The sequence below is a fragment of the Aedes albopictus genome, chromosome 1 (genome assembly GCF_035046485.1).
Source record: "Aedes albopictus strain Foshan chromosome 1, AalbF5, whole genome shotgun sequence".
NCBI classification, from domain to species: Eukaryota; Metazoa; Arthropoda; class Insecta; order Diptera; family Culicidae; genus Aedes; species Aedes albopictus.
Genome location: NC_085136.1, coordinates 277,543,419 through 277,567,509, shown reverse-complemented (window position 1 = coordinate 277,567,509; position 24,091 = coordinate 277,543,419). Strand labels below are relative to the sequence as shown.

Sequence of the window (24,091 nt, the reverse complement as noted above, 5' to 3'; positions counted from 1 at the left end):
GAGCATCGCCCTGCTTCATCCGCAATCCGTACACTCGTCCGTGTACTTGATTTCGATTTGACAAGCGTCGCACGAATCAGTTTAATCAGCTTCGCCGGAAAACCAAGTTCTTTTATAATCCTTGTTATAATCTGTCATAACTTGTTATTTTTAATTGAACTGTACGCCGCCTCGAAATCAATAAATAGATAAAGCGTTTGCACTCTGCAAATTGTACTCCCCAAAGACGGTCAAGACGGTAACGTTCGGTTGGGATGAATTTCTATTCTACACCTACCGCATAGGTCGGGTTGACAGCTGTGGAGAGTATCCGAGGGATGCGCTGATGCGGAGCTAGGTGCATTGACTGCATTGCATCTTCACACTCCTCCTCAATGCATAGTAGCTCCGGTGTTATTGCAGCAGACCAAGTGCTTCACTGAACTGCTTGTGCTTGGTTGGTCTCAGCGGCTGCTGTCATATTCTCAGTTGGGCAATACTCTACCTCGATGATCTTCTTGCTGACTAGCTGCTGGACGAACTTCTGTCTAGTGTCGATATGCTTCGACTTCCGGCTTGCCCTCTCACATTAGACGAAGGACAAACAGCCGTAGCCAGACGGCCTCCTGGCAGACCTCGCTCAACGCCACGTACTCGGCCTCCATGGGCGAGAGCGTAACGCTAGCCTGCTTCCCACTTGCCCTCGAAATTGCCGAACCACCGAAGAAGAACACCATCCCGGACGTTGACTGTCGATCCTCCATGTCACCACCGGCCCAGTCGGCGTCCAAATAGCCGCTGCTGATCTGGATTACCGCCGACCACTAGATAGTAGCCAAGCCACTAGTCTGCTTCAGATTGCGTAATGTGCGCTTCGCGGCCGTCCAGTCCTGTTGAGTTGGGGTACAATAATGGCTACGATATCGGGGCGTGCTACTACTGCCAGGTACAGAATACATCCAGCTAGATTTCGATATTGAGTAGCATCTTCCAGAACTTCACTCTTCTCTTCGGACTTCAGGTAGGCTTCATCCATAAGTGAACTTGTTTCTTTGGCATCCCTCATTTCGTGACTATCGATGAGTTTCTCGATGTTTGGCTGAAAACGGATCTTAAACCTTCCTTGCTCCCGTTGAAACTCCAATCCAAGGAAGTGGTATACGGGTCCCAACGATGCCAAATCGAATTCCGTCTTCAAGCTCTTGAACACCTTCTCCGACGCTGAAGCAAGCAACAAGTCATCTACGTAGACTATCTGGTACGTTTCACAGTTTCCTCCTCGAACGTATAGGCAGGGATCTGCCGACGACGCCTTAAACCAGAGTTTCTCAAGGACTTCGTTCAGCCGCCGGTTCTAGCACCTTGCTGATTGCCGGAGGCCATAGATGCTTCGACGCAATCTTCACACCAACTATTTCTGGTCTTTCTTCTCGAATCCCGGAGGTTCTCTCATAAAGATTTCCTCATCGAGCGAACCGTGAAGGTAGGTGGCCTTCACATCGTAATGGCGAACGTGGAACTTTCTGGTGGCAACATCAGCGAGGAACGCACGCAGTGATACATGGCTTGACACTAGCGCGTACAAGTCGCTGAAATCAACCCCTTCACGCTGACTGTAGCCCTGAGCTACGACCCTGGCCTTGTGATTCACTGGCTCCCCCTTCTCATCACACTTCAGTTTGAATACCCACTGGGATCCAACAGCCTTCTTTCCTTCTGGCAGAATTGCCAACCAGGGATGGGAACACTCACTTGCAAAGAGTTACATTCACTAGCTGTTTTCTCGGTTCAGAAGCGTGCAATCAAGAAACGATGTATGGACGACTTTTGTATTGTGGTTTTGTCTAAAACTTTACCGAATAGAGTAGAGGTCGCACACGAATCCCAAAGTCGTGAGGGAGCTGTGAAAGCGACTCTCCACGAGGTGAGTGTAATTTACATTCACCTCGTGGAGAGTTGCCTTCGCAGCTCCTTCACGAATTCAGTATGCGTGTGCGACCCCTACTCTATTTGGCAAACTTTTAGACAAAACCACAAGGCAAAAGTCGTCCATACATCGTTTTTTGATTGTACGCTTCTGAGCTGAGAAAACTGCAAGTGAGTGTAACTCTTTGCAAGTGAGTGTTCCCATCCTTGTTGCCAACTCCCAAGTTCTATTGCGTTTGTGGGCTTTGAGCTCCTCTTCCATGGCACTATGCCACTGTGGATCCTTCATGGCTTCTCTGTAGTTGCTGGGTTCCTCGAAATTACAGGACGCCTTTTCAAGCACACAACCGCGGGTTGAGCGAGTTGACCACCGAACACCTTCCTGCTCATCACCTGCAGATTCCGCATCCTCATAGAGGTCCTCGCAATCGGACCCGTCCTTCAGCGGATCTTGATCCTCCGATGGCTTGTCCTTCTTCAGGCATTCACGCTCGCCCTGCTTCGAAACCCTACGCTGATCCACTGCCCAATTACAAGAACCGAGCGTCTCGGCTGACAGTTATCAGGTCTGTTTCGGGATCTAGGAATCAGGGATGGCATGCTTCTCAGTTTGTGTACAAGTGTGCGCGGTTTTAATATTAAAATGAGCTGCACGGTGCACATTTTAGGTGCAAAATGCCATCCCTGCTAGAAACCGATACCCCTTGTGATCTATTGGGTAGCCGACGAACACAAGCTTTCGCGCTTTGCTGTCCAATATGATACTCACGCCTCACTGCCAAACACCCCAAGTAACCATGACGCTGTATATAGAGCATTAATTTCGCTTTATAGTGTTTTATATGACATGCGATATAAAGTTGTTTTGTCATATAGCCACCATTAAAGTAGGTTTAAAGTCGAAAGTGGCGCTACTATTGCTGATTCAAAGCAAGCTTTACTGTGGCGATTGCTAAAGCATATAAAATGCTTGTACCATATAGCTAATGCAATCAAATCGTATGGAACGCATACTTAATGCATCATGTCAAAAAAAGAAAAAAAAATGTTTTTCATTTTTCTATCTATTTTTATCTTCTCATGCCTGTTCCGATACTCTCACTTTGATGTTTTTTTCTTGTATTTCGGGAATTGAACCTAGACTGCTGAAACTGGACCACGATGAAATTCGGACGCGCTAACGCTGTGTGCTACAATACCATGTATTTTGCACCAGGAAAAATGGGCAACATAAGGTAACGTATACTTAGCTCGTGCCTTATTGAGTTGTGTTTTCAGCAACTCTAAAAAATGTGCTGGGGTCTGAATGCCATCAGTAATCTTACTCTCGAATATAAATTCGTCTGTGTTGATTCTGTTTTTTTCTTGTTTTCATAGTGCTCACTTCTACCAAAAGATACAATAAATAAGTAAAACAAACAAACAGCGCTTTAATTCTTCATTTAATGAAATCGGGGCGTTAAGTTAAATAAGGAAACCAATACACCACATAATTTTTGTTCCCTCAGCATCTGATTGTTTGTATGTCCCAACCAGAAACCCGAAAAACCATACATAATATAAATTTTCAAACAGCAACATCTGAGCATGATAATCTAAGTGCTACGCAGCAATCCATGACAATTTTGGTTTGATTTTCTTTTGTTTTGAAAGGTTCTGTTTCTAAGAATGATCAACAGTTTTTTTTTTTTCGGACTGAGGGGTATTTTTCTCTTCACAACGATGGAAACTTTAGTAAAGGCATATATAAAGTAATAAATGCTTGCATTATTGATTGCTATAAAGCTTTTAACATGGTAATGCAATGAAGCATTAAACAACGGCCCTATAGAATTATACAGAACTGTCAAAATCTCGTAATGCATCAATGCTTTCATATTGTAGATTAAACGCTTCATTACTTGACAGATGTAAAATAAAAGTTATCTTGCATTAGCTAAACTATAATACGATTGCATTAATGTTATGATATAATGCTTGTGGTTACTTGGGACAAGCCATGTTTCGCAAATATGTTTTATCCCACAGTCGCTATTCTTGATTCCGTCGACCATACCTTCCTTCGGCATCCGCTTGGTGCTCGGTTGCCTTCATTGCTGCACTAGCTTCTCGAAGGAGTTACAATCTTCCGCAGCGAGCTCCGGTTACAGCCATATCTCCGCTAGAGTTAACGATACTGCAGTTTGTCTTTCCGAAACAGACACACATTCACGTTCTTCTGGGCTAGCTTACTCATGGATACGAGGTTAGTCGAAAGGCCCGGCACGAATTTTACGTCACTCATATCGATCCGAACGATATTGTCATCTTCATCGAATCCGTAAAGCAGTTCGCGTCCTTCACCGAGTTTTTGAGCCTTCAGCCACCCGCGAACTCGATCAGATCCGAAAATAATGCTCTGTCACTTGCCATATGGGCACTATCCCCACCGTAAACGCGACGTGCTGAACTTCACTACTGTGTGCCGTTTTAGCTTTTCGGGCTTCTTCTTTCCAGAACAGACGCTGTTCAAGCCGCACCTCCTTTGTGGACAGACCCTCGGGACGTACCTTTTCGATCTAGCTTAAGTCAGAACAACAGTGCCCAGGCTACACTCAGCTAAGTACACAACTCTTAAGGTGCCATTAGACTGTTTGTCGTATTGTCAAATACTTGCCATTGTAGTCCAACATTTATCCAAGGTTGTCATGATTTACGTTGTGTTGGCCTTTTGTCGAGCTTTTTTGGCCAAATATTAGTCATGTCTAATGGGACCTTAATCCTTGGGAGATATTTGCGAGTGAAGTCCCCATTAGACGTGACAAATATTTGGCCAAACAAGCCCAACAAATGACCAACACAACGTGAATCATAAGTCCTGTTCAATGACGTAGGTTGAACTTGCTCGAAGTTGATGCATCCTACTCTTTCCCATTTGTCAACAAACGGGGAAGAGCGGGATGGAGCAAGTTCAACCTACGTCGTTGAACAGGACTATAGTAACCTTGTATAAATGTCGGACTTCAGGTAAATATTTGGCATAATGACAAACAGTCTAATGGCACCTTTAAGAGTCCATTAGACGGACAAATATATTTGTCATAGTAGTCCGACATTTATCCAAGGTGACCATGACCCACGTTGTGTTGGTCATTTGTTGAGCTTGTTCGGCCAAATATTTGGCATGTGTAAATGGGACCCTTAGAGATTGTTTTGGGAACCACTGCTTTCGAACAACTTATGACTGCTACTGCAGATCAAACTGTCTCGTGTTCTACTCAGCGAAGCGAATTGAACCTCAGATGTTGCTACTGCCACTGACTGAGAGAATCTCATACATCCCCCGCCGCAGACCCCGCACGCCGGTCCGGTAGCCTCAGGCGCGCAAGTATGATAGTAGATTCGACTACCGCACCGCGCGAGAAGGGAAACCTCCACCATACTTTCGGGCAGGGAGGAATCTTTTGTGCGCTACACGGTGCTGGCGACGAGTAGGTACCTACTTAATGCTTACTGGTGCCGGCGGTTGAACTACGCGCGAAATCTCTCGTCGGGGGCGCGCTCCCGGTCATCATCATCACTGCTGGCTGGCTGCTGGCGTTGCTCAACAACAATAACAATCAATTTATCAAGCTCTGCCTGCGCTAGTGTCGCGCGAGATCGTGCAAGGCACAGCAGTTTCGCGAATCCTGCTCGGAAGGCCCTTTCGTCGGAGGGGGACTTAGTACGGTGAAGATTGTTGAATGATTCTGGATGTGATCTGGACGTTCTGGACGCGTGTTTCCGGCGGTAGTGATCCTGGACGTGGACTAAATCTGATAGTGCTAAAGGTGTGACCGGTACGAACAAGACTAGAAGAATACGATATCGCGTGAAGAAACGAGAATTCAATTAGCATAAGCGTTTGTTGAAAAGTGTGCAAATCTTCAATTGAGACAATTGGAACAACCTCCATCTGGCAGTGGGAAAGTGAGTGGAAGGTGTCACAAGTAGGCCTCGCCCGGGAGCATTGAACAGTGGAAGATAACAGTAATCGTAAACGTCATGATCATGTAATATGAAAACAAAAATAGTACGAAATTTCGAGAGTAAACATCCATTGATAGACCGTGGTAGGAGAGATATGGAACTGAAGATCGCGAATAATGCACCCAAAAAACGTTCGTCAGATAAAGCGAGCGGCTGTGAGTTGGGGATTGACGAGCGAACAGGTCGACTGCAGTGGTGCCCGGGCTATCGGTTCGCGAAAGTGTTGTTTGTGATACCGGCCGCCATGCTGCCGTTGGCGCTGTTGTTCCTCGTGCTCACACGGCTGCACGTGGTGGGATCGGTCAATCATTCCACGTTGAAGCGTCACGACGACCACGATCTTCGCTACTACGCTGATCATACAAACAAGCTGGACGAACTGCAGTGCAAACCAGTGCGAAGTTCGTTATCGGAGGTGTTGGAAGCGGAGGAGCGTGATATCTTGAAAGATGTGAGAACTTCGTTTGTGCCGAGCAGTTCGGTGATTCACTGCGCTCCTGATGATCGATACGATGATCTACACTCGATACCGGACGACGTGGGACGGTCGGATATTGTCAATTTCTTCCGGGCGAAGAGGTTTTCGAATCGGCAAAGGAAAGCGAAGAAGTCAGTTCTACAAAAGATCGCCTGGAGCAGCGACGGCAGCGCGGAGAGTATAAGGTCGGCCCAGGTGGAGATCATGAAGAAATACATGGATCTGAAGACGAATCCATGTGACGACTTTTACCAGTACGCTTGCGGCAATTGGGATCGCGTAAACCCGATTCCCAAGGACAAAGCCGGGTTGGATACGTTCGAGATGCTCCGGGAAAGTTTGGACAGTGTCCTGAAGCACTTGTTGTTGGAGACGAGTGATGGAAGCTTGCTGGAAATTGAAAACTCGTTAGGAACGACTCTGAATCCATTGGAAACCGAACACCTACGAAGGGTTAGGAAGCGGATCATAAGCAAACGTGACACGTTGAACAAGCTGGTCCGAGAAGCGCAAATCAAGAAAACTAGACGAGAACTAGCATCTCACGTGGCGCTTGAGAACGCCGTGGAAAACGCGGAAACCAAAGCCCGACATCTTTTCATATCGTGTATGAACTACTCGCTCATCGAACAACGAGGTCTTGATCCGCTGTTCAAGCTGATCGACACTCTAGGTGGATGGCCCGTGCTGAATCCCGATTGGGACGGAGAGAACTTCGATTGGCTCAACCTGACAGCCCAAATCCGTAAGTTCAACAACGACATTCTGATCGTTGAGTGGGTCGGGCCGGACATCAAGAACTCCGACGAAAACATCATCCAGTTTGATCAGACTTCTCTAGGCTTGCCAACTCGCGATTACTTCCTGCAACCGTCCAACAAGAAATACCTGGACGGATACAAGCAGTTTATGATCGATGTTATTCAGTTGCTTGGAGTCCAACCGGATGTCGCCAACGTCGCAGCCGACGAAATGTTGGACTTTGAAATACAGCTTGCTAACATCACCAGCTCCGTTGAGGAGCGCAACAACGTCTCCGTTCTATACCGGAAGGTCATTCTGGAAAATCTCCACGAGGAAATTCCGGAAATTGATTGGACACGCTACCTCTCGATCGTCATGGAGAAACCGATCAACAGTTCTGAATTTGTGGTGATGTTCGCCGTGAACTACATGAAGGATTTGGTACTGCTGATCAACGACACTGAACCGCGCACGGTAGCCAACTACATCCTGTGGAGGTTCGTGAGGCATCGCATCAACAACCTGGACGATCGATTCCTTCAGGCCAAGCAAAAGTTCTCCAACGTGCTCTTCGGTCGTGAAAAAAGCCCTCCCAGGTGGAAGAACTGCGTCAACCAAGTCAACGCCAACATGGGAATGGCAGTCGGTGCCATGTTCGTTCGCAAATACTTCGACGAAAACAGCAAACGGGATACCCTGGCAATGACCCATGAACTACAGCAGGCGTTCCGTGAGATTCTTAACGAAACCGAGTGGCTAGACTCCCCAACCAAGCACCTGGCAGAAATGAAGGTCAACGCCATGTCCCTCAGAATCGGATACCCGGACTTCATCCTCTCCCACAAGGACCTCAACGAGAAGTACGCCGATCTGGAAATCCACCCGGAAAAGTACTTCGAGAACACGCTGAACGTCCTCAGCCACATCCGACGCACCGATCAGAACAAAATCGGCCAAACCGTGAACAAAACCGCTTGGCACACGGCTCCGGCCGTCGTCAACGCCTACTACAGCCGCAACAAGAACCAGATCATGTTCCCGGCCGGCATTCTCCAGCCACCGTTCTACCATCGCTACTTTCCCAAATCGATGAACTACGGCGGCATCGGGGTCGTCATCGGGCACGAGCTTACCCACGGCTTCGACGACAAGGGACGCCTCTTCGACCGCGATGGCAACCTCTACCGCTGGTGGAGCGATCACGCGATCGAGGCTTTCCACGAACGCGCAACCTGCCTGGTCCAGCAATACGGCAAATATACCATTGACGAGATCGGTGTCCAGATCGACGGCGAGAACACCCAGGGAGAGAACATCGCCGACAACGGCGGCATCAAGCAAGCCTTCCGGGCCTACACCAAGTGGCTCTCGGAGCAGTCCGATCCCCGGGTGCTGGAGCAGGAAACCTTCCCGGAGCTGAACGTCACCAGCGCCCAGCTGTTCTTCCTCAACTTTGCCCAGGTGTGGTGCGGAGCGATGCGACCAGAAGCCACCCGGAACAAGCTGAAAACGGCCGTGCACAGTCCGGGCCGGTTTCGAGTGATCGGAACGTTGTCCAACTCGGAGGATTTCGCCCGAGAGTATGGCTGCCCGGTGGGCAGTGCCATGAACCCGGCCGACAAGTGCAGCGTTTGGTGAGTGCACCACTTGAAGCCGCTTCCAGTGAAAGTCATTCCACTTGTAAATGTAACCGAAATAAACGATATCAGCTAGCTTTAACCAACCGCAAGTAGTTTCATTGCTTAACCCTAATGCCCTTTTGAACAACGAGTTGGAACTGGTTTTCCATCTTCACAAGTACTTGTTTCTCGTCTAGCTGGCATTATTGCCATTTGATAGGCTTTGACTGGCTGCTTCCGAAGCGGTATGGGTTATTTGAATTGCAATTGCATCATTATAATATCTGGATGGATGATACCGCGACACGTGCTCTGGGTCGTCTCCGTTAGTGATGAAATTGAGCCGCCGGATGATATCAGATACTGATTGTGATTATACTTACGTTTGATGAGATCAATATAAACTGTTGGCATTTGCGTTCGGTTTTAATTCGGGATTTATTAAATTATTGACAGCGTTTCTCAACCGTTCTTCAAAACTTCTGTTGTCATGTCACTTTTATGTTTGTGGAATTCTTTTAGAATGCCGATCAAAATAGGAGAATGGACTTTGTAGAGAATAAGGAACAATAAACCCGTTTGATATGCCGTCAGAAAGATGATAACTTACCTTTTTCAATCTCTGTCGTCGTTATTGACGGTTCTCGAGCGGAAATAAGCCACACCGTTTAACAATCAAAGCGGAATATTAGACACAGGTGGATAGGATCATTTCTCCAATATTTTGAAGAACTATATTCATTGACAATTTTCATAACTTCTTTTAAAACGGATTCATTGTTCCTTATTCTCTACAGACTTGATATTCAAAGAACATTTTTTAAACTGCTGTTCATGTTTTGCTTTGTAAATTTGTCGATGAACTCCTCCAGGGCTTCATTCAAGAATTTCTCAAGGAATTTTCCTTGAAACTTCTTCAGGAGTTACTCAAAAAATTTCTCTTAAAATTCTTCTTGGAACAAGTTCACGGGTTTCTCCGGGATTTATTCAGGTATTCCTCCAAAAATTCTTCCAGGGGTTCTTAAGAAATTCCTTCAAATATTGCTTCAGAAACTCTTACATGCATTCCTTCAGAAAAAAATTTGTGAAAGATTTCTCTCATAAATTATATTTAAATTTCCCCCAGAATTTTTATTGGGGAGTTCTCCAAGAAATCCCCTAGAAATTTGAAACTACGCAGACTTACGGGGCTGCTCCGCAGCCACAGTGACTCCCAATTACTCCCGGTTTCAAGCTCAGTAGCATGAGACCCCTCGAGCTGGGTCTCAGGGCCGGCATGCTACTCGGTAATCGGAGGGGCTTCGCGGACAAAGTATGAAAACTAAGAATATTCACATTTCTAAACATTTTATTAAAAATTCCTAGTGTGGCGTGTGGGTGTGGGTGTACATAGCTGTGTGTGGTGTGTAAGCGAGACTATTTGGACTAGCCCTAGGCACTGCACTGTACTCACTCTTGCTGCAGACTATAGCCTCGTCGCTTTGGCCCCCACGGCTGCTCCTGCACTACCGTGGGGCCGGAATTCCGCCGCCGAGGCAGCTCGGGAATGCAATGGCGGGTTTGTCGGACCGGTACTTGGCCGACGGGATCAGAAGGCATAGCTGGGTGGTGTTCGGATGGCAGGCGTCTTCCTTCTTTGTCGGAATCGGCACGGCCCAGGACGAGACCGGAACGACCGTGCCGAGAAGGGTCCCTCCTGAGGGAATCGTCCTGAAGGGGACGATGGCGGTTGCTTAGCGATTAGGCTCGGAAGCCATATTGACTTCCGAGCCGCCGTGTGTTGACCGTTCTATTAAAACGGATACGAGGTCCTGAACGGAGGCAGGCTACCAATTCCCGCCCCTCAAAGGGGGGGGGGGGGGGGGTTATTCTATGAGCACTGCACTACACGAGTCTTAACACACGGACACGGTTTCTTTTCTGCCCAATCTTCCGAAATTGAAGATGGCTGCGCCCATGAGCACTCATCTCTTAATTTCCCTATTAGATTCTGCCATCTTAGCGCTTTTTTCATGGGAGCTTTCTTTACAACCCTTTAGCAACGTTTTCTTATTGAGCACGGTACATAGTTCTCGCTAGGGTGTACCTGCTATTATTTATAATCTAAAAACGTGAATTTTCTACAAACATAGACTCATACACACGAATACCTAAGAATTGGAACCAACCGGTTACAAATTTTTAGAGAAATTCTTGTTGGAATACCTCTGGGAATTTCGCAAAGAAATTCCTTCATGTGTTTCTTGAGAGAATCCCTAAAAAATCCTTCCGGCATACATTTTTTAATACAGACGAAAAAAAAATATTTACAGTTTCTTGCAGGATTACATCAAGAAACTCTAGCAGGAACTCCTTCAGAGATTTCTGCAGGAGAACCCTAGCAGATTTATTCACAGATTTTTGCAGGAATTCCTGTGCCTTTAATTTTTTTCAGGATTTTTTTTTCAGGATCTTATGCTAGAATTCCTCTAGAATTTCCGCCGGCATTTCTTCTGAAATGCCCCCACGGTTTATTTCTTGGTATTTCTCCAGAAAATTCTCTAGAAAATTCTCAAGAGATTCTTCAAGATGTTCTTCCAGGGATTTCTCCAAACGTTTCTCCAGGTATTCCTCTAATGGCTTTATGAATTCGATTTAAGATTTTTTCAAACCTTTCTCTCAAATATTTTACCAGTGATTCTCCAGTCCTGAGTTTTTTCGAAAGACTTAATTCTTGGCACTTCTCCAGGATGTTTTCAAGAAATAAAAAGTATTTCTTTATTTCAAGAAATACCTAAAAGGGTTCCAATGGTTATTTGAAAAAATCCTCCAGGACTTTTGGTATCAAAAGTTTTAGCAGAACTGTCTCTCATAACCCAAGCAACACACATGTTATATAACAGTTACGGCAGCGCAAGTTTTGGTTGTATAGAAGTTTATTTGACGTAATTCTAGCACAATGTTGAAATAACGTCGAAGCAACTTCTATACAACTAAAACTTGCGCTGTCGTAACTCTTATATAACATTTGTGTTGCTTGGGAATAATCTCGAAAAATTTTTTTTAGTCTTTATTTATGTGTATTTTAACTTTGGATGCTAATTCTACACTCATCTCGAAAAATTGACCAAGAAACTATTTATACCAATTCTTCTGAAGACTCTCCAGATATCTTTCAGAGACTGCCCAATAAATTTCAGCAGGGATTCCTTCAGAAACTCCTCAAGGCTCAAAGGTGTCCGTTAAAAATTTCTTCATAGATTTCCTCGGAAACTAGTAAGAAATTGTTTTCATTGGAATTATTTTCAGGATTCCTTCACAAGTTTCCCACGAAATGTTTCAGGAATTCCTTCAGAGATATCTCAGGGAGATCGTTCAGATATTCGTCCAAAGATTATTCCAGGAATTCTTCCAGGGATTACTTCGGAAAATGCTTTAAGGGTTTTAATTCCGGAATCTTTCCAAAAATATTGCTGCTGAAATTCATAAAAAAATCATTAAAATAGTGAAAAAGTCTCTGAAGATATTTCAGAAGGAATCCATGGAGAAATGACGAGAAGAATTTCTGAAGGATTGCACAATGGGAAAAAATAGGTATAAAACGCAAATAAATTCAATATCTCGGAGTGGATAGATTCGAATGAATTTTTGACACACACTGTAAAAATCTCTACAGTTTCAGATAAGGAGGGTGTCATTCGCCGCACGATGCTGGAAATCAGTTATTTAACCCGTTTTACCCCACTATCTTTCGTTTTTTTACCTTTTTGGAAAAATTCTGAAGTGCGAAATAAATGATTTATTTAATTCGTATTGGTGTAAAAACTTGCGTAGTATCGAATGGAGCAGGTTCGGATCACCGCACGACTCTAAAAATTGAAATATCTTCAAATAACCCCGATATCCCTTATTTCTTCAAACTTTCACATGCATCTCTGCCTGGAGTGGAACGCAATCGATAAGAGCAGGACCAACCTTATGTCAAATTACCGACACTATGGAAGTTTTTACGCAAATACGAGTTAAATAAGTCACTTATTTTGCACGCCAGTCGGGAATAGATAAGGATTATCTCAAAAAGGTGAGGAAAAGAGAGAGCGGGATAAAACGAGCTCACAACACTGACTACCAGCATCGTGCGGCGAATGACGTCTTCCTTATCTGAAACTTTAGAGATTTTTGCAGTTTGTGTCAAAAATTCATTCGAATCTATCCACTCCGAGCAGAGATATAGAATTTGTTCGCGTTTCATACCTATTTTTTCCCACTGTGGATTGTTTGAAGAAATATTCTGTCTAATTCCTGTAAAACCCCTGGAGGTATTTTTGAGAGTACCGCATTTACCATGGAAACCTATACCCAACCAATATCTACCACAGATACGAAGGAGAGATTAACAATCATGATTTAAAAAATGATGTGCAAATAATCTCACTGCATATCCATCCATAGCCCATGTGAGCGCCATGATAGTTACAGGACAAACAAATGTAGAGCTTCACACCACAATAACAAAAAAGCTAACTCCTGAAAGTAGCACTATAGGAAAAATGTTCACAAAAATATGGTTTGTAAATTAGGATATTGTTTTTGAAAATATTTTAGATTCCCTGAAGAAGGTTAAACAAATATAACCGAAACGTCGGATGTAGGAGCAAAACAGCCTTTTGCTAGAATACACAGTAGTAAAACCAAACGTTTTGTACCTGGTTCACGTGGTGCGTGGGTGAATCTTTTTTAGGCCGCAGCCTTTGTATTTCACGGCTGTTGTCAGCCATCAGTAAGGATCCGAGGTAGACAAACTCCTCCACCTCCTCGAAGGTATCCCCGTCTATCGTGACGTTATACTACCTAGACGAAACTGATAGTGTTCCACGGTGTGCCAAAAACCGTTATTAACAAATAAAAATGTCCACCCAAGTGGCACCCGGCATTTGAAAGATATACTATTCTAGAATCTCCTCTAAAAATTGGAAAATGTTTCATCGTGGGAAACTAAAGTTTATGTGATTTGAAGATTTTGAGCCATTTCTATAGGATTTTCTTATATGAGTAAATATGCACTAGGCCGTCCCTTATTTTGCAAAATTTAGAAATGTTATAAGTTCGTTAGTGGAAAATGATCGTTTTAGCTAAAAAATGATCGTGTCAAAATTTGAAGTCCGTATCTCAAGGCTAAGTGTTCCCTCAAGGGGCCTAAAGTTGTCAAAAATTGTTTGGGATAAAAAAAACATGAAATTTTTTTCGACAAAAAATACGCTATTCTACTAAAACCGGTGATTTTAGGACTCTAAAGGGCCAAAAATGTGCTTAGATTTACGATATCTCTACTCGTTTCCAAGATATTGACAAAAAACAACCGAAAAATCAGCATTTTTGACCATTTTCTTAGGTTCTGAAGGAAAATTACCTTATTTTGTTCAATAACTCAAAAACGAGTAGAGATATCGCAAATCTAAGCACATTTCTGGCCCTTTAGGGTCCTAAAATCACCGGTTTTAGTAGAATAGCGTATTTATTTGTCGAAAAAAATTTCATGTTTTTTTGGTCCCATACAATTTTTGACAACTTTAGGCCCCTTGAGGGACCACTTAGCTTTGAGATACGGACTTCAAATTTTGACACGATCATTTCTTAGCTAAAACGATCATTTTCCACTAACGAACTTATAACATTTCCAATTTTTGCAAAATAAGGGACGGCCTAATATGCACGCATGGTGTGCCTGATACCACTATTAACAAATCAAAATGTACTCCAACCTCACACCCGGCATTCGAAAGATATACTATTCTAGTATCTCCTCCGAAAATTTGAAAATGATTTATCGAGGGAAACCAAAGTTTTTAATATTTGAAGATTTTCCTCTATTTTCATAGAATAAGCTCATATATGGCATATTTGTCTAAGGATGTTTCATTGGCTCTTCAAATCATAAACAAATATTAATAAGTTTCACAAGCACCATTCCAAAGATACAACATTCAAACAACTTTTCTGAAAATTTGACAACATTTCATTGAACCGGTCGCAAATTACAGTGGTTTGAAAACATAAGATATAATAAAGTTATATTGAAAATATAGTAACTTCATAGAATATTATTTCAATTTCTCATTTTAATCATTCCTCGCAATGAATATATATTTTGTAACTCATCTAAAACTTTGATTATATTTCACATTTTTTTTTGCGCTACTATTGCAGGTGTTTTTAACGAGTTTATACATAAAGCGATAGTATGCATATCACCGATGAAATTGAAATCAAAGCTTAAAATTGTTGTTACTGATGATCATTTAAATGTAAAATTTCTAAATTCACGGAAGACACGTTAGTAACATGACGTATGAAAGCTGGGTACCGTCGTGCGGGGCTTCTTTATACACTTTTTCATGGTTTTTCAACTTTATGACATTATAACTCCCAGACTAGTGAATGAACTTTCGCAATTTTTATACACAATAATTGTGAGTATGTATGTAGGATGTATGCAAAATTTGAGCTAAATCCATCAATAAACAAAAAAGTTGTTCATACACCAATCGGACACATCTCATATAGAACCGGATGGGGGCTACTTTGGACATTTTTATCTATAACAAAACTGCATTTCAAATTCCAGGGTTATTTGGAAAACTACATTGTACCAATACTGTAGTATACTGTATCATACATAATTTTAATAAAAATATGCGTTTTAAGATGGTTCTGTGCTACCTTTGGTATTATGAGCAGCGTGATATTGCTATATAGATAGCCTGAAAAAAGGGACCATCAATCCTTTATTTGGGCGAAACGGTCATTTATAACGTATAACGATACAAATATTCGATTGTATACGCTACGTTGATACATTTTGAATAAATTGATCAACCCTTTGAAATTTATGAACTGTAGAAACAATGCCTACAGACCAAATGTTCTGATAGGTTATGTATATTAGGCTTTAGGACAGAAGGTCGAAGGACAAATGGTCGAAGGACAAAAGGTCGAAGGACAAAAGGTCGAATGGACAAAAGGTCGAATGGACAAAAGGTCGAATGGACAAAAGGTCGAATGGACAAAAGGTCGAATGGGACAAAAGGTCGATTGGGACAAAAGGTCGAATGGACAAAAGGTCGAATGAACAAAAACATTACTAGACCAAGTTACCAGCTGGTGTGTCACTTATAAGAATAAATAGTTCATGTTGTTGCTCATTGAGAGAAACATTGTGGTGCTGTTATAGTAATCATATGTATTTCAGCCACTGACATTTCCATAGGAAATTTTTCCTTCTTTTGTTTATAGGCTATTCTTTCAAGTTGTGTTGATGTAGTATTTAATGGCAATTTAGTTTGATGTTTTGTTCAGTAATTTTTCCTTCTTAAATTTATAGGCTGTTCTTTTAAGTTTTGTTACTGAATTAATTGTTGACTATTTAGGTACTTATAATTCAATCAGATATTTTGCCTTCTTTAATTCAATAGCTGTTCTTCCTATCTATACTGCAGAAACAATTACTACTTGTGATTAGTGATCATCCCCTCTTGGATTTATAGGATTTTCGGCTGATTTCAAAGACATTACGAAGGCGTTACATGGCGTTCCGGGGGTTTCGGAGAGTCGCATGTGCGTTACATGGGGTCAGAGAGAGTTTAAGGGGGATTTTTGAGGCATTCCAAGAAGCTTCAGAGCATTTTCAGCAGATTTCATAATCGTTACGGAGGCGTTACATAGCGTTTTCGGGGGTTTCGGAAGGTCTGAGGTGCGTTACATGGGGTTTCTGGGGGTTTAAGGGGGATTTTGGAGGCATTCCAAGAAGCTTCAGAGCATTTTCGGCGGATTTCAGAAACGTTACTGAGGCGTTACATGCCGTTTTCTGGGGCTTCGGAGGGTCTGAGGTGCGTTACATGGGGTTTCTGGGGGTTTAAGGGGGATTTTGGAGGCATTCCAAAGAGCTTCAGAGCATTTTTCGGCGAATTTCACAAACGTTACTGAGGCGTTACATGCCGTTTTCTGGGGCTTCGGAGGGTCTGAGGTGCGTTACATGGGGTTTCTGGGGGTATTAGGGGGATTTTGGAGGCATTCCAAAGAGCTTCAGAGCATTTTTGGCGGATTTCAGAAACGTTACGAAGGCGTTACATGCCGTTTTGGGGGGTTTCGGAGGGTCTGAGGTGCGTTACATGGGGTTTCTGGGGGTTTAAGGGGATTTTGGAGGCATACCAAAGAGCTTCAGAGCATTTTCGGCGGATTTCACAAACGTTACGGAAGCGTTACATAGCGTTTTCAGGGGTTTCGGAAGGTCTGAGGTGCATTACATGGGGTTTCTGGGGGTTTAAGGGGGATTTTGGAGGCATATCAAAGAGCTTCAGAGCATTTTCGGCGGATTTCAGAAACGTTACGGAGGCATTACATGCCGTTTTTGGGGGTTTCGGAGGGTCTGAGGTGCGTTACATGGGGTTTCCGGCGGTATCAGGGGGTTTTGGAGGCATTCCAAAAGGCTTCAGAGCATTTTCGGAGGATTTCAGAAACGTTACGGAGGCGTTACATGGCGTTTTCGGGGGTTAGGACACTACACCGTCTTCAGCCAGAGGCTGCACAGACTGAACATTACATAAACGAGACAACAAACATAACACCCAGTGGCCCAATGGAGAATTTTCCGTTTGACGAAAAGTTTTCCCCGACTGGAGCGGGAATCGAACCCGCACTCCGAGACTTACGAAACGCCTAGCCGACTGACGCCGCTAACCACACGGCCACGAAGCCCAATGGCCTAGGATATCGAGTTTCAACATAAACTCAATTAGCCAGGTTCGAAAATATCCGTATGGCATGAGACTTTTTGATTTGTTAGACGTGGGTCGTAACTATTCAGTTGGGAGCCACTGACTTTTGTACCCCTGCTCCATTGATGGTTATGACCCTCGGAACGCACAATCCGAAAATCTTTGTCTCCGCTTCTTCACACTTCCGGTTCCTAAGTTATACGCATGTCCTATTCGCAGTTTTCGGAACCACTGGGATTTCATTAGTTCACTCAATTTGCCAATCCTCTACTTTTTTTGCCTTGATTTAAAAAATGTGACAGTCACCCATGAATATTTCATCTGCTCATACGTAAATGTTTTTGTTGCATGATAGTCCAGACCATACACCGACGATTATCATGCAAACTACAGTTTTTGACAGTACATTTTGGATCACTGCTCCCAACGTAAATTATTTCGTTTTGTTTGTTCATATAGTACCCAGAGATTTGTTCTGCTCTAATTTATAGATTGTTTAACTTTATTAAATCGCTGTAATGATTGGAAATTCAAATGACAATATTTCAATATATTTTTCATCCTTCTTCTACCCATAGGCTATTCTTTCAAGGAGTACTATTTTCCACATTTAACTTTCATGAATAAAATTACTTTATATCCTTCTATTGGCTTCTACTTTCTATCATTCTAGGCATCTATTTCGGATTGCAATGCCGTAGTAAATAGCTGCATATAAGCTAATTGTCGTTTTTCTGTCAAATACTGACCACTTTATCATGTCTTCCAAATTGTCTACTGTCAATTATACCTTTTGTTCTATTCGACCTTTTGTCCATTCGACCTTTTGTCCATTCGACCTTTTGTCCATTCGACCTTATGTCTTTCGACCTTTTGTCCTTCGACCTTATGTCTTTCGACCTTTTGTCATAGATTCGTATATTATATTGGTTTATTCGATGTTTTTTCGCGTCCTGACAAGCAATAAACGGTCTGTTTGAAAAATAATTTCAACCAAATGAAGGGAAAACTATTGCTTTATAATAGTTCCTAAGACATCAAACAGATTTGAACCATATTTTGAATTCAAAAAATCCATATTCAAAAGTGTCCAAAGTAGCCCCGCATTTCAAAAGTAGCCCCGCACGACGGTACTTAGTAAAACGATTAGCATTTAGGTTTACTTTAAAAGTTTCAATATCTTAAACATTATACCAACGATTTACAAAGCTTCCTAGGAATACCAAAACCTTGGGCTGATAATTAATTTTAACTCTCGTTTCACCATGAAACGTTTTCAAATTCATCGACAAGATACCAACATATTTATAACGTGCCTAAAACAAAAAAAAAAAAAACCGGTGCCAAACACTTAGAATTTTATGTAATCAACGCTCACGGCGTGCCGCATTTTTATTTGTATTCGAGTAGCAGGTAGAACTATGAAATATTAACCAGGCCCCTGGCAGCAATGAAATTTATCGTAGCCATATACTCATATTCGTGCAAGTTGAAACGAGCATGTAATCAACAAACGCAGCCTTTGTTTGATGTTGTGAGCCACACACGAAATCACATTCACAATGCGTGTTTGTTGGGTTGCTTTATTCAACTAATCGCATGCTCCTCTTACCGTACATTAATATTCAAGCGAGTTTGAAGTGTTTTGTGATCATAAGAGGCGAAAAAAATGATTCCAGAAACTGATCAACAAACCAAAATAAACGTTAAACAAAAAATTGTTGTTGTTTTCGCATTTGACAGTGGGCGCTATTTACTAGCGCCCAGGACATCCTGTCTACCATGATTCCAATGCATTGATATAGGCCGTGTCAGGGGCCTGATATTAACACTTAAACTACCGAGGGGGTAAAAACTCCCGCGAACTACCAAGGGTCCAAAAAAAGTCGGAAGTCCAACTTTGACAGGGCATTTCTCGGCCGTTTTTCAACCGATTTCAAAACTTTTTTTTTGCTATGGAATCGGACAGGTTTCAAGATCATCGTCCATTTAAAAAAAATATGAAATAGATGCGTCTACCCAAAGTTATTAAACAAAAGGCACTTCCTAGTTTTTTTGAGAGCGCATTTTTTGCGCCCATTGATCAATAAAACAAAATTTAAAGCGATGACATATGTTTTTTTCGACTCTAAATCATGCGTACAGCTGGAGTGAACATGTTTGTGCAAAATTAGTGATTTTTCAGTACACTGATAATTTACCTTACTCAAAAAACTGCTAAAACACCCTATTTTTCACATAAAATAAGCAATAAATCAAAATTCAAAGCGATGACATATAGTTTTTATGGTCTTGAATTGTTCGTAGGATTGTACTCGACATTTTTATGAACAATGAAAATGTTCTAATTACACTCTTATTTTGTTTTACCCGGAAAACTAAGAAAATTCCATGCTTTTTACACAAAGTAGTCAACAAAACTAAATTTAAAACGATAACATGTAGTTTTTTAGCCTTGAAATGTTCGTAGCAGTTTGGGGGACATACTTGAAGAATAATAGTGATGTTTTCATTACACTCAAATTTTGATTCACTCAAAAATCAACGAAAGTACCACATTTTTCACGCAAAGTGCTTAACAAAAATAATGGCTTAAAATGCAAAGTAGTATTTTACCTTTAAATTATTCGTGAAAGCGTACTGGACGTTCTTGATGAGTACACTGAAAGACGGCTTGCGGTTGAAATTACTATTCTGAGGGTCAACATAAATGCACAACGCCACTTGATTTGTGCAGACTGAGTTTCGTTTCAATTCAACAGATTAATGTTTTCAATTTTACCATGAACCCGATTTACAATTAAAAAAAGTTCCTGTTGGCAACCGGATTCGAACCAAGTATCTTGAGATCACCAGGCTCGCACGCTACCACTCGGCTATCGAACCGGTTGATATGAGAGGAAACAGAATGCACACAAGAAGCGTTTATGGGTTGATGATTATGTTTTGCCATAGTAAATTTGAAAACATTTTTGTGCTTGTCATAACCGCAAGCCGTCTTTCAGTGTAAAAGTGAAGTTTTCATGACACACTTAAATTATTTTACTCGAAAAACTACAAAAATACCATAATTGTCATACAGTCAATAAAACAAAATTTAAAGCCATAACATGTAATTGTATGGCCTTAAATTTTCCGTTACAATGTACTGAACCTGTTTTTGATAAAATGTTGATGTTTACATTACACTAATATTTTGTTTTATAAAAAAATGTACGAAAATACCACAAAAACGAATAAGCCAAAATTTAAAGTAATGATATGTAGTTCTTAAACTTTGAATTTATCGTAGTAGTTTAGTGGATTTATTTGAGCAATCCTAGTGATGTTTTTATTACACTCATATTTTATTTCACTCGGAATACTAGGAAAATACCACATTTTTCACACAAAGTAGTCAACAAATAAAAATATAACACAATGCATTCTGGTTTTTTGGCTTGAATTTTTTCGTGAAATGATGAACGTTGAACAATAATACTGCCTTCATGACACTCTTAATTCATTTTACCAAACAAGTTTTTAAAATACCATAATTTACTTACAAAATAGTCAATAAAACAAAATTTAAAGCAATGACATGTAGTTGTTAATCATAAAATTTTCCGTTGGAATGTACTAGACATGTATTTGATAAAATTTTGATGTTCACATGACATCCACGTTTTGTTTTACAAAAAAAATCACGAATGTGTCATATTTTTCACACAAAATAGCCAATAACGTAAAATTCAAAACAAACACATGCAGATTTCTATTACTGACTTTTTTGTATCAGTTTCAGGTTGTCTACTACCTGAAAAAAATACAAGGCAAACCGAAAATTCACCAGCGTTTTTTTTATTTGTTTTTATTTGATTCCATTTGCGTCTCCTGAACATGCAGTAGTAATTATCAAAAAATAAACGAAAACCCCGTGAAAATGAAAAAAAGTTACGAACTTAACTGGTTTCCAAAGTTAAGGTTAGGTTATGTGTCTTTATTAGAGAGATTTTCAGCCTTCTTTCATTCCTGTTTCTTGGGATTCCTTTTCAAATTCCTCTCGGAGATTCTTTCGTATTGTTATCGACGTTTTTACCCTAGATTCAAACAGTTTTTTCCGGAAAAATTCCTGGAGAATATTGCAGGATTTCTGAAATCCAAATATTGTCTCCTGAAGGTTTTTATGAGAATCCTATAGATTTTCTTCCAGAGGTTTTCCCATATTTGCTCTCAGAGTCTCTTGTTGGATTTTTCATCCTGCGTTTTGCCCAAACAAATTTTCGTGGAATTTATTATCTTTTCTCCGGGAATATACATCAGATGTTGTCGTAGAATGGATCACTAAAATAACTGAAACGGCCGCTATGAAAGGAACAGATAGCGCCACCGTAGCCTTGTGTGTTTGACGTAACTCGCCTGCTGTCACTGTGTTACAGTCCATATACGGTGGCGCTTTTGTTTTGATGCGGTGGGTAGCGGAAAAGTTGGCTTCAATGATCTATTTCTCTCAGAGTTTCCCTCAGAATTTCTCTTGAAGGTTTTCCGCGATTTCTTCCGGTATTCCTCTTGGTACTTCTCCATGGGATTTTTCCGGGATTTCTAAGGTTTTTACAGAAACTATTGCTGGGATTTCAACTGAGGCTCCTCCCGGATTTTAAAGGAGCTTTTCACGAGTTTTCTGAAGAAATTGCTTCTGGGATTTCTCCCGAAGTTTTAAGAAATTTCAATGATTTTTTTCTGGAGTTTCTCCCCGGATTTCTACAGAAGTTACACCCGGGATATTTTATAAAGGTTCTTGCGAGAGTCTTTTTTAAGTTTCACCTGAGATTACTCTCGGAGTTTGTGCTCTAGAAGCTGAAATACAGAGCTCCAAATTTAGGCATTTTGTATGAAAATCGGTCAATGCGTTCAGTACTGTACTTTTCTAGAAGTTTTTCTCGGAAAACCTCCTGCCTGAGATAACCTACAAAATTCATTGTTGTAAATAACCGGAGACATGTCGGAATGAATCCACGCGAGAGAAACTTCGGAAGAAATCCTGAGAAAAACTGGGAAATCTCGGAAAGCTCTGGTAGGAAATATTTAAAAAATTCATGAAAGAACTCTTAAAATCTCTAAGAGAAATCCCGGGAGAAACTCCGGATGAAAACCAGCGAAGAAATTCAGGAGAAATATCGGAAAACTCTTTGGCAGAAATTCCAGAAGGGGTCGTACACAAATGACGTCACGCTTTCAGGGGGGAGGGGGGTTTTGCAAAACGTGACGACCCATACAAAAATTTTTGAGGTCCCATACAATAAGTGCGACATAGGGGGAGTGGGGGTTGGAAAAGGTCGATTTTTGCGTGACATAATTTGTGTATCACCCCGAAGTAATTATCGGAAATCTCTAAAAATATCGGAAAAACCACGCAAGAAAGCAAATAAAAGAAAAACACTATGCATGGGAACTAGGATGGAAACTTAAGAGAACTGGAGAAAGCCAGAAAAAAAAACTTCGAAAATGCTCCAGGAAAAAAAATAAGAGATTCCTGGAAAAATGTGATAATATTCTAAATGAGTCCTTGGAGAAATTTATCAAGCAATCGCTAGATGAATTTCTGATGAAAACCCAAAGGAATAATACACGGAAACATTTCAAAAGTTTTCTGAAAGAATTCCCCGAGAAATAGAACCCCTAAATAAATTCCGCATGAATCCTTCATGTTTTTGAAAATATCCCTGAAGGAATCTCTGGAATATTTTTGAAAGACTTTCGAAAAGAACCCACGACAAAATATTTTGAAAGAATCTTTGAAAGATATCATAAAATATAAATGCACCTTTTGGGAAATTTCTGAAAAACAAATGTATATAGAAGAGTTTCTGATGCAATACCGTAAAACGGGGTAGCTTTGATAGTTTTTCAGCAAATTTCCCTAATATATTATTCCATGTATTTTTCCTGATTTAATAATTTTAAAACAAGTACTGGAATCACAGTTATAATAACAATGTAACGATTGGACAGTTTTAATTGTTTTGGGTGATCAATATTATTTTTTCATATGAGCGAGAATCACATTTTCATTTTGGGAAAACTTTGATAGTGCTCTAACAAACATATTAAATCCCAAAAAATATTACAGTTTGCAACGCAAAGAATATCAGTATGATGGGAAAAGCCGTATGAAACATGTTAGGTTAATTTATTGTATCAAAACATGAGGAATTTTATAAAATTATAAATAACAAATTGAGTCAGTACTCCACCTGAGTGAAAATCTCAGTGCTTTTAGCTATCAAAAATAATTATCTGTGTAAAAATATATTTTTTACGGTACATCAACATGTGACTATATACTGCGCATAGTAAGTTCACTTTAATTGATTTGTTTTTGATTTTTTATAAACAAATTTAGAAAACAACGAGTGTAATTGAAAGATCACTATTGTTTATCAAACAAGTCTAGTACTTTTTTTACAAATAATTTCATGGCAAAAGAAACTATAATGCATTGACTCCAATTTTTATTTGATGACTACTTTGTGTGCAAAATGTGGTATTTTCCTAGTATTTTGAGTGATATAAAACATGAGTGTAATAAAAACATCACTAAGGTT

General features: G+C 41.1%; 2 protein-coding genes across 3 annotated transcripts in view; both read left to right on the top strand.

The window, feature by feature from the left end:
* Positions 1 to 24,091, top strand: part of LOC109412593 (fibroblast growth factor receptor homolog 1) — a 595,864-nt gene that overhangs the window by 181,209 nt on the left and 390,564 nt on the right. The window lies entirely within an intron of this gene.
* LOC109433532 (neprilysin-4-like) lies at positions 5,311 to 8,859 on the top strand. Its single transcript, XM_029860154.2, has one exon. The coding sequence runs from the start codon at positions 5,942 to 5,944 to the stop codon at positions 8,771 to 8,773; it is 2,832 nt and encodes a 943-aa protein (XP_029716014.1). The 5' UTR covers positions 5,311 to 5,941; the 3' UTR covers positions 8,774 to 8,859.

Excerpts from the sequence above, each read along its gene's own strand:
- LOC109433532 (XM_029860154.2), top strand. The coding sequence starts at position 5,942 with ATGAAAACAAAAATAGTACGAAATTTCGAGAGTAAACATCCATTGATA.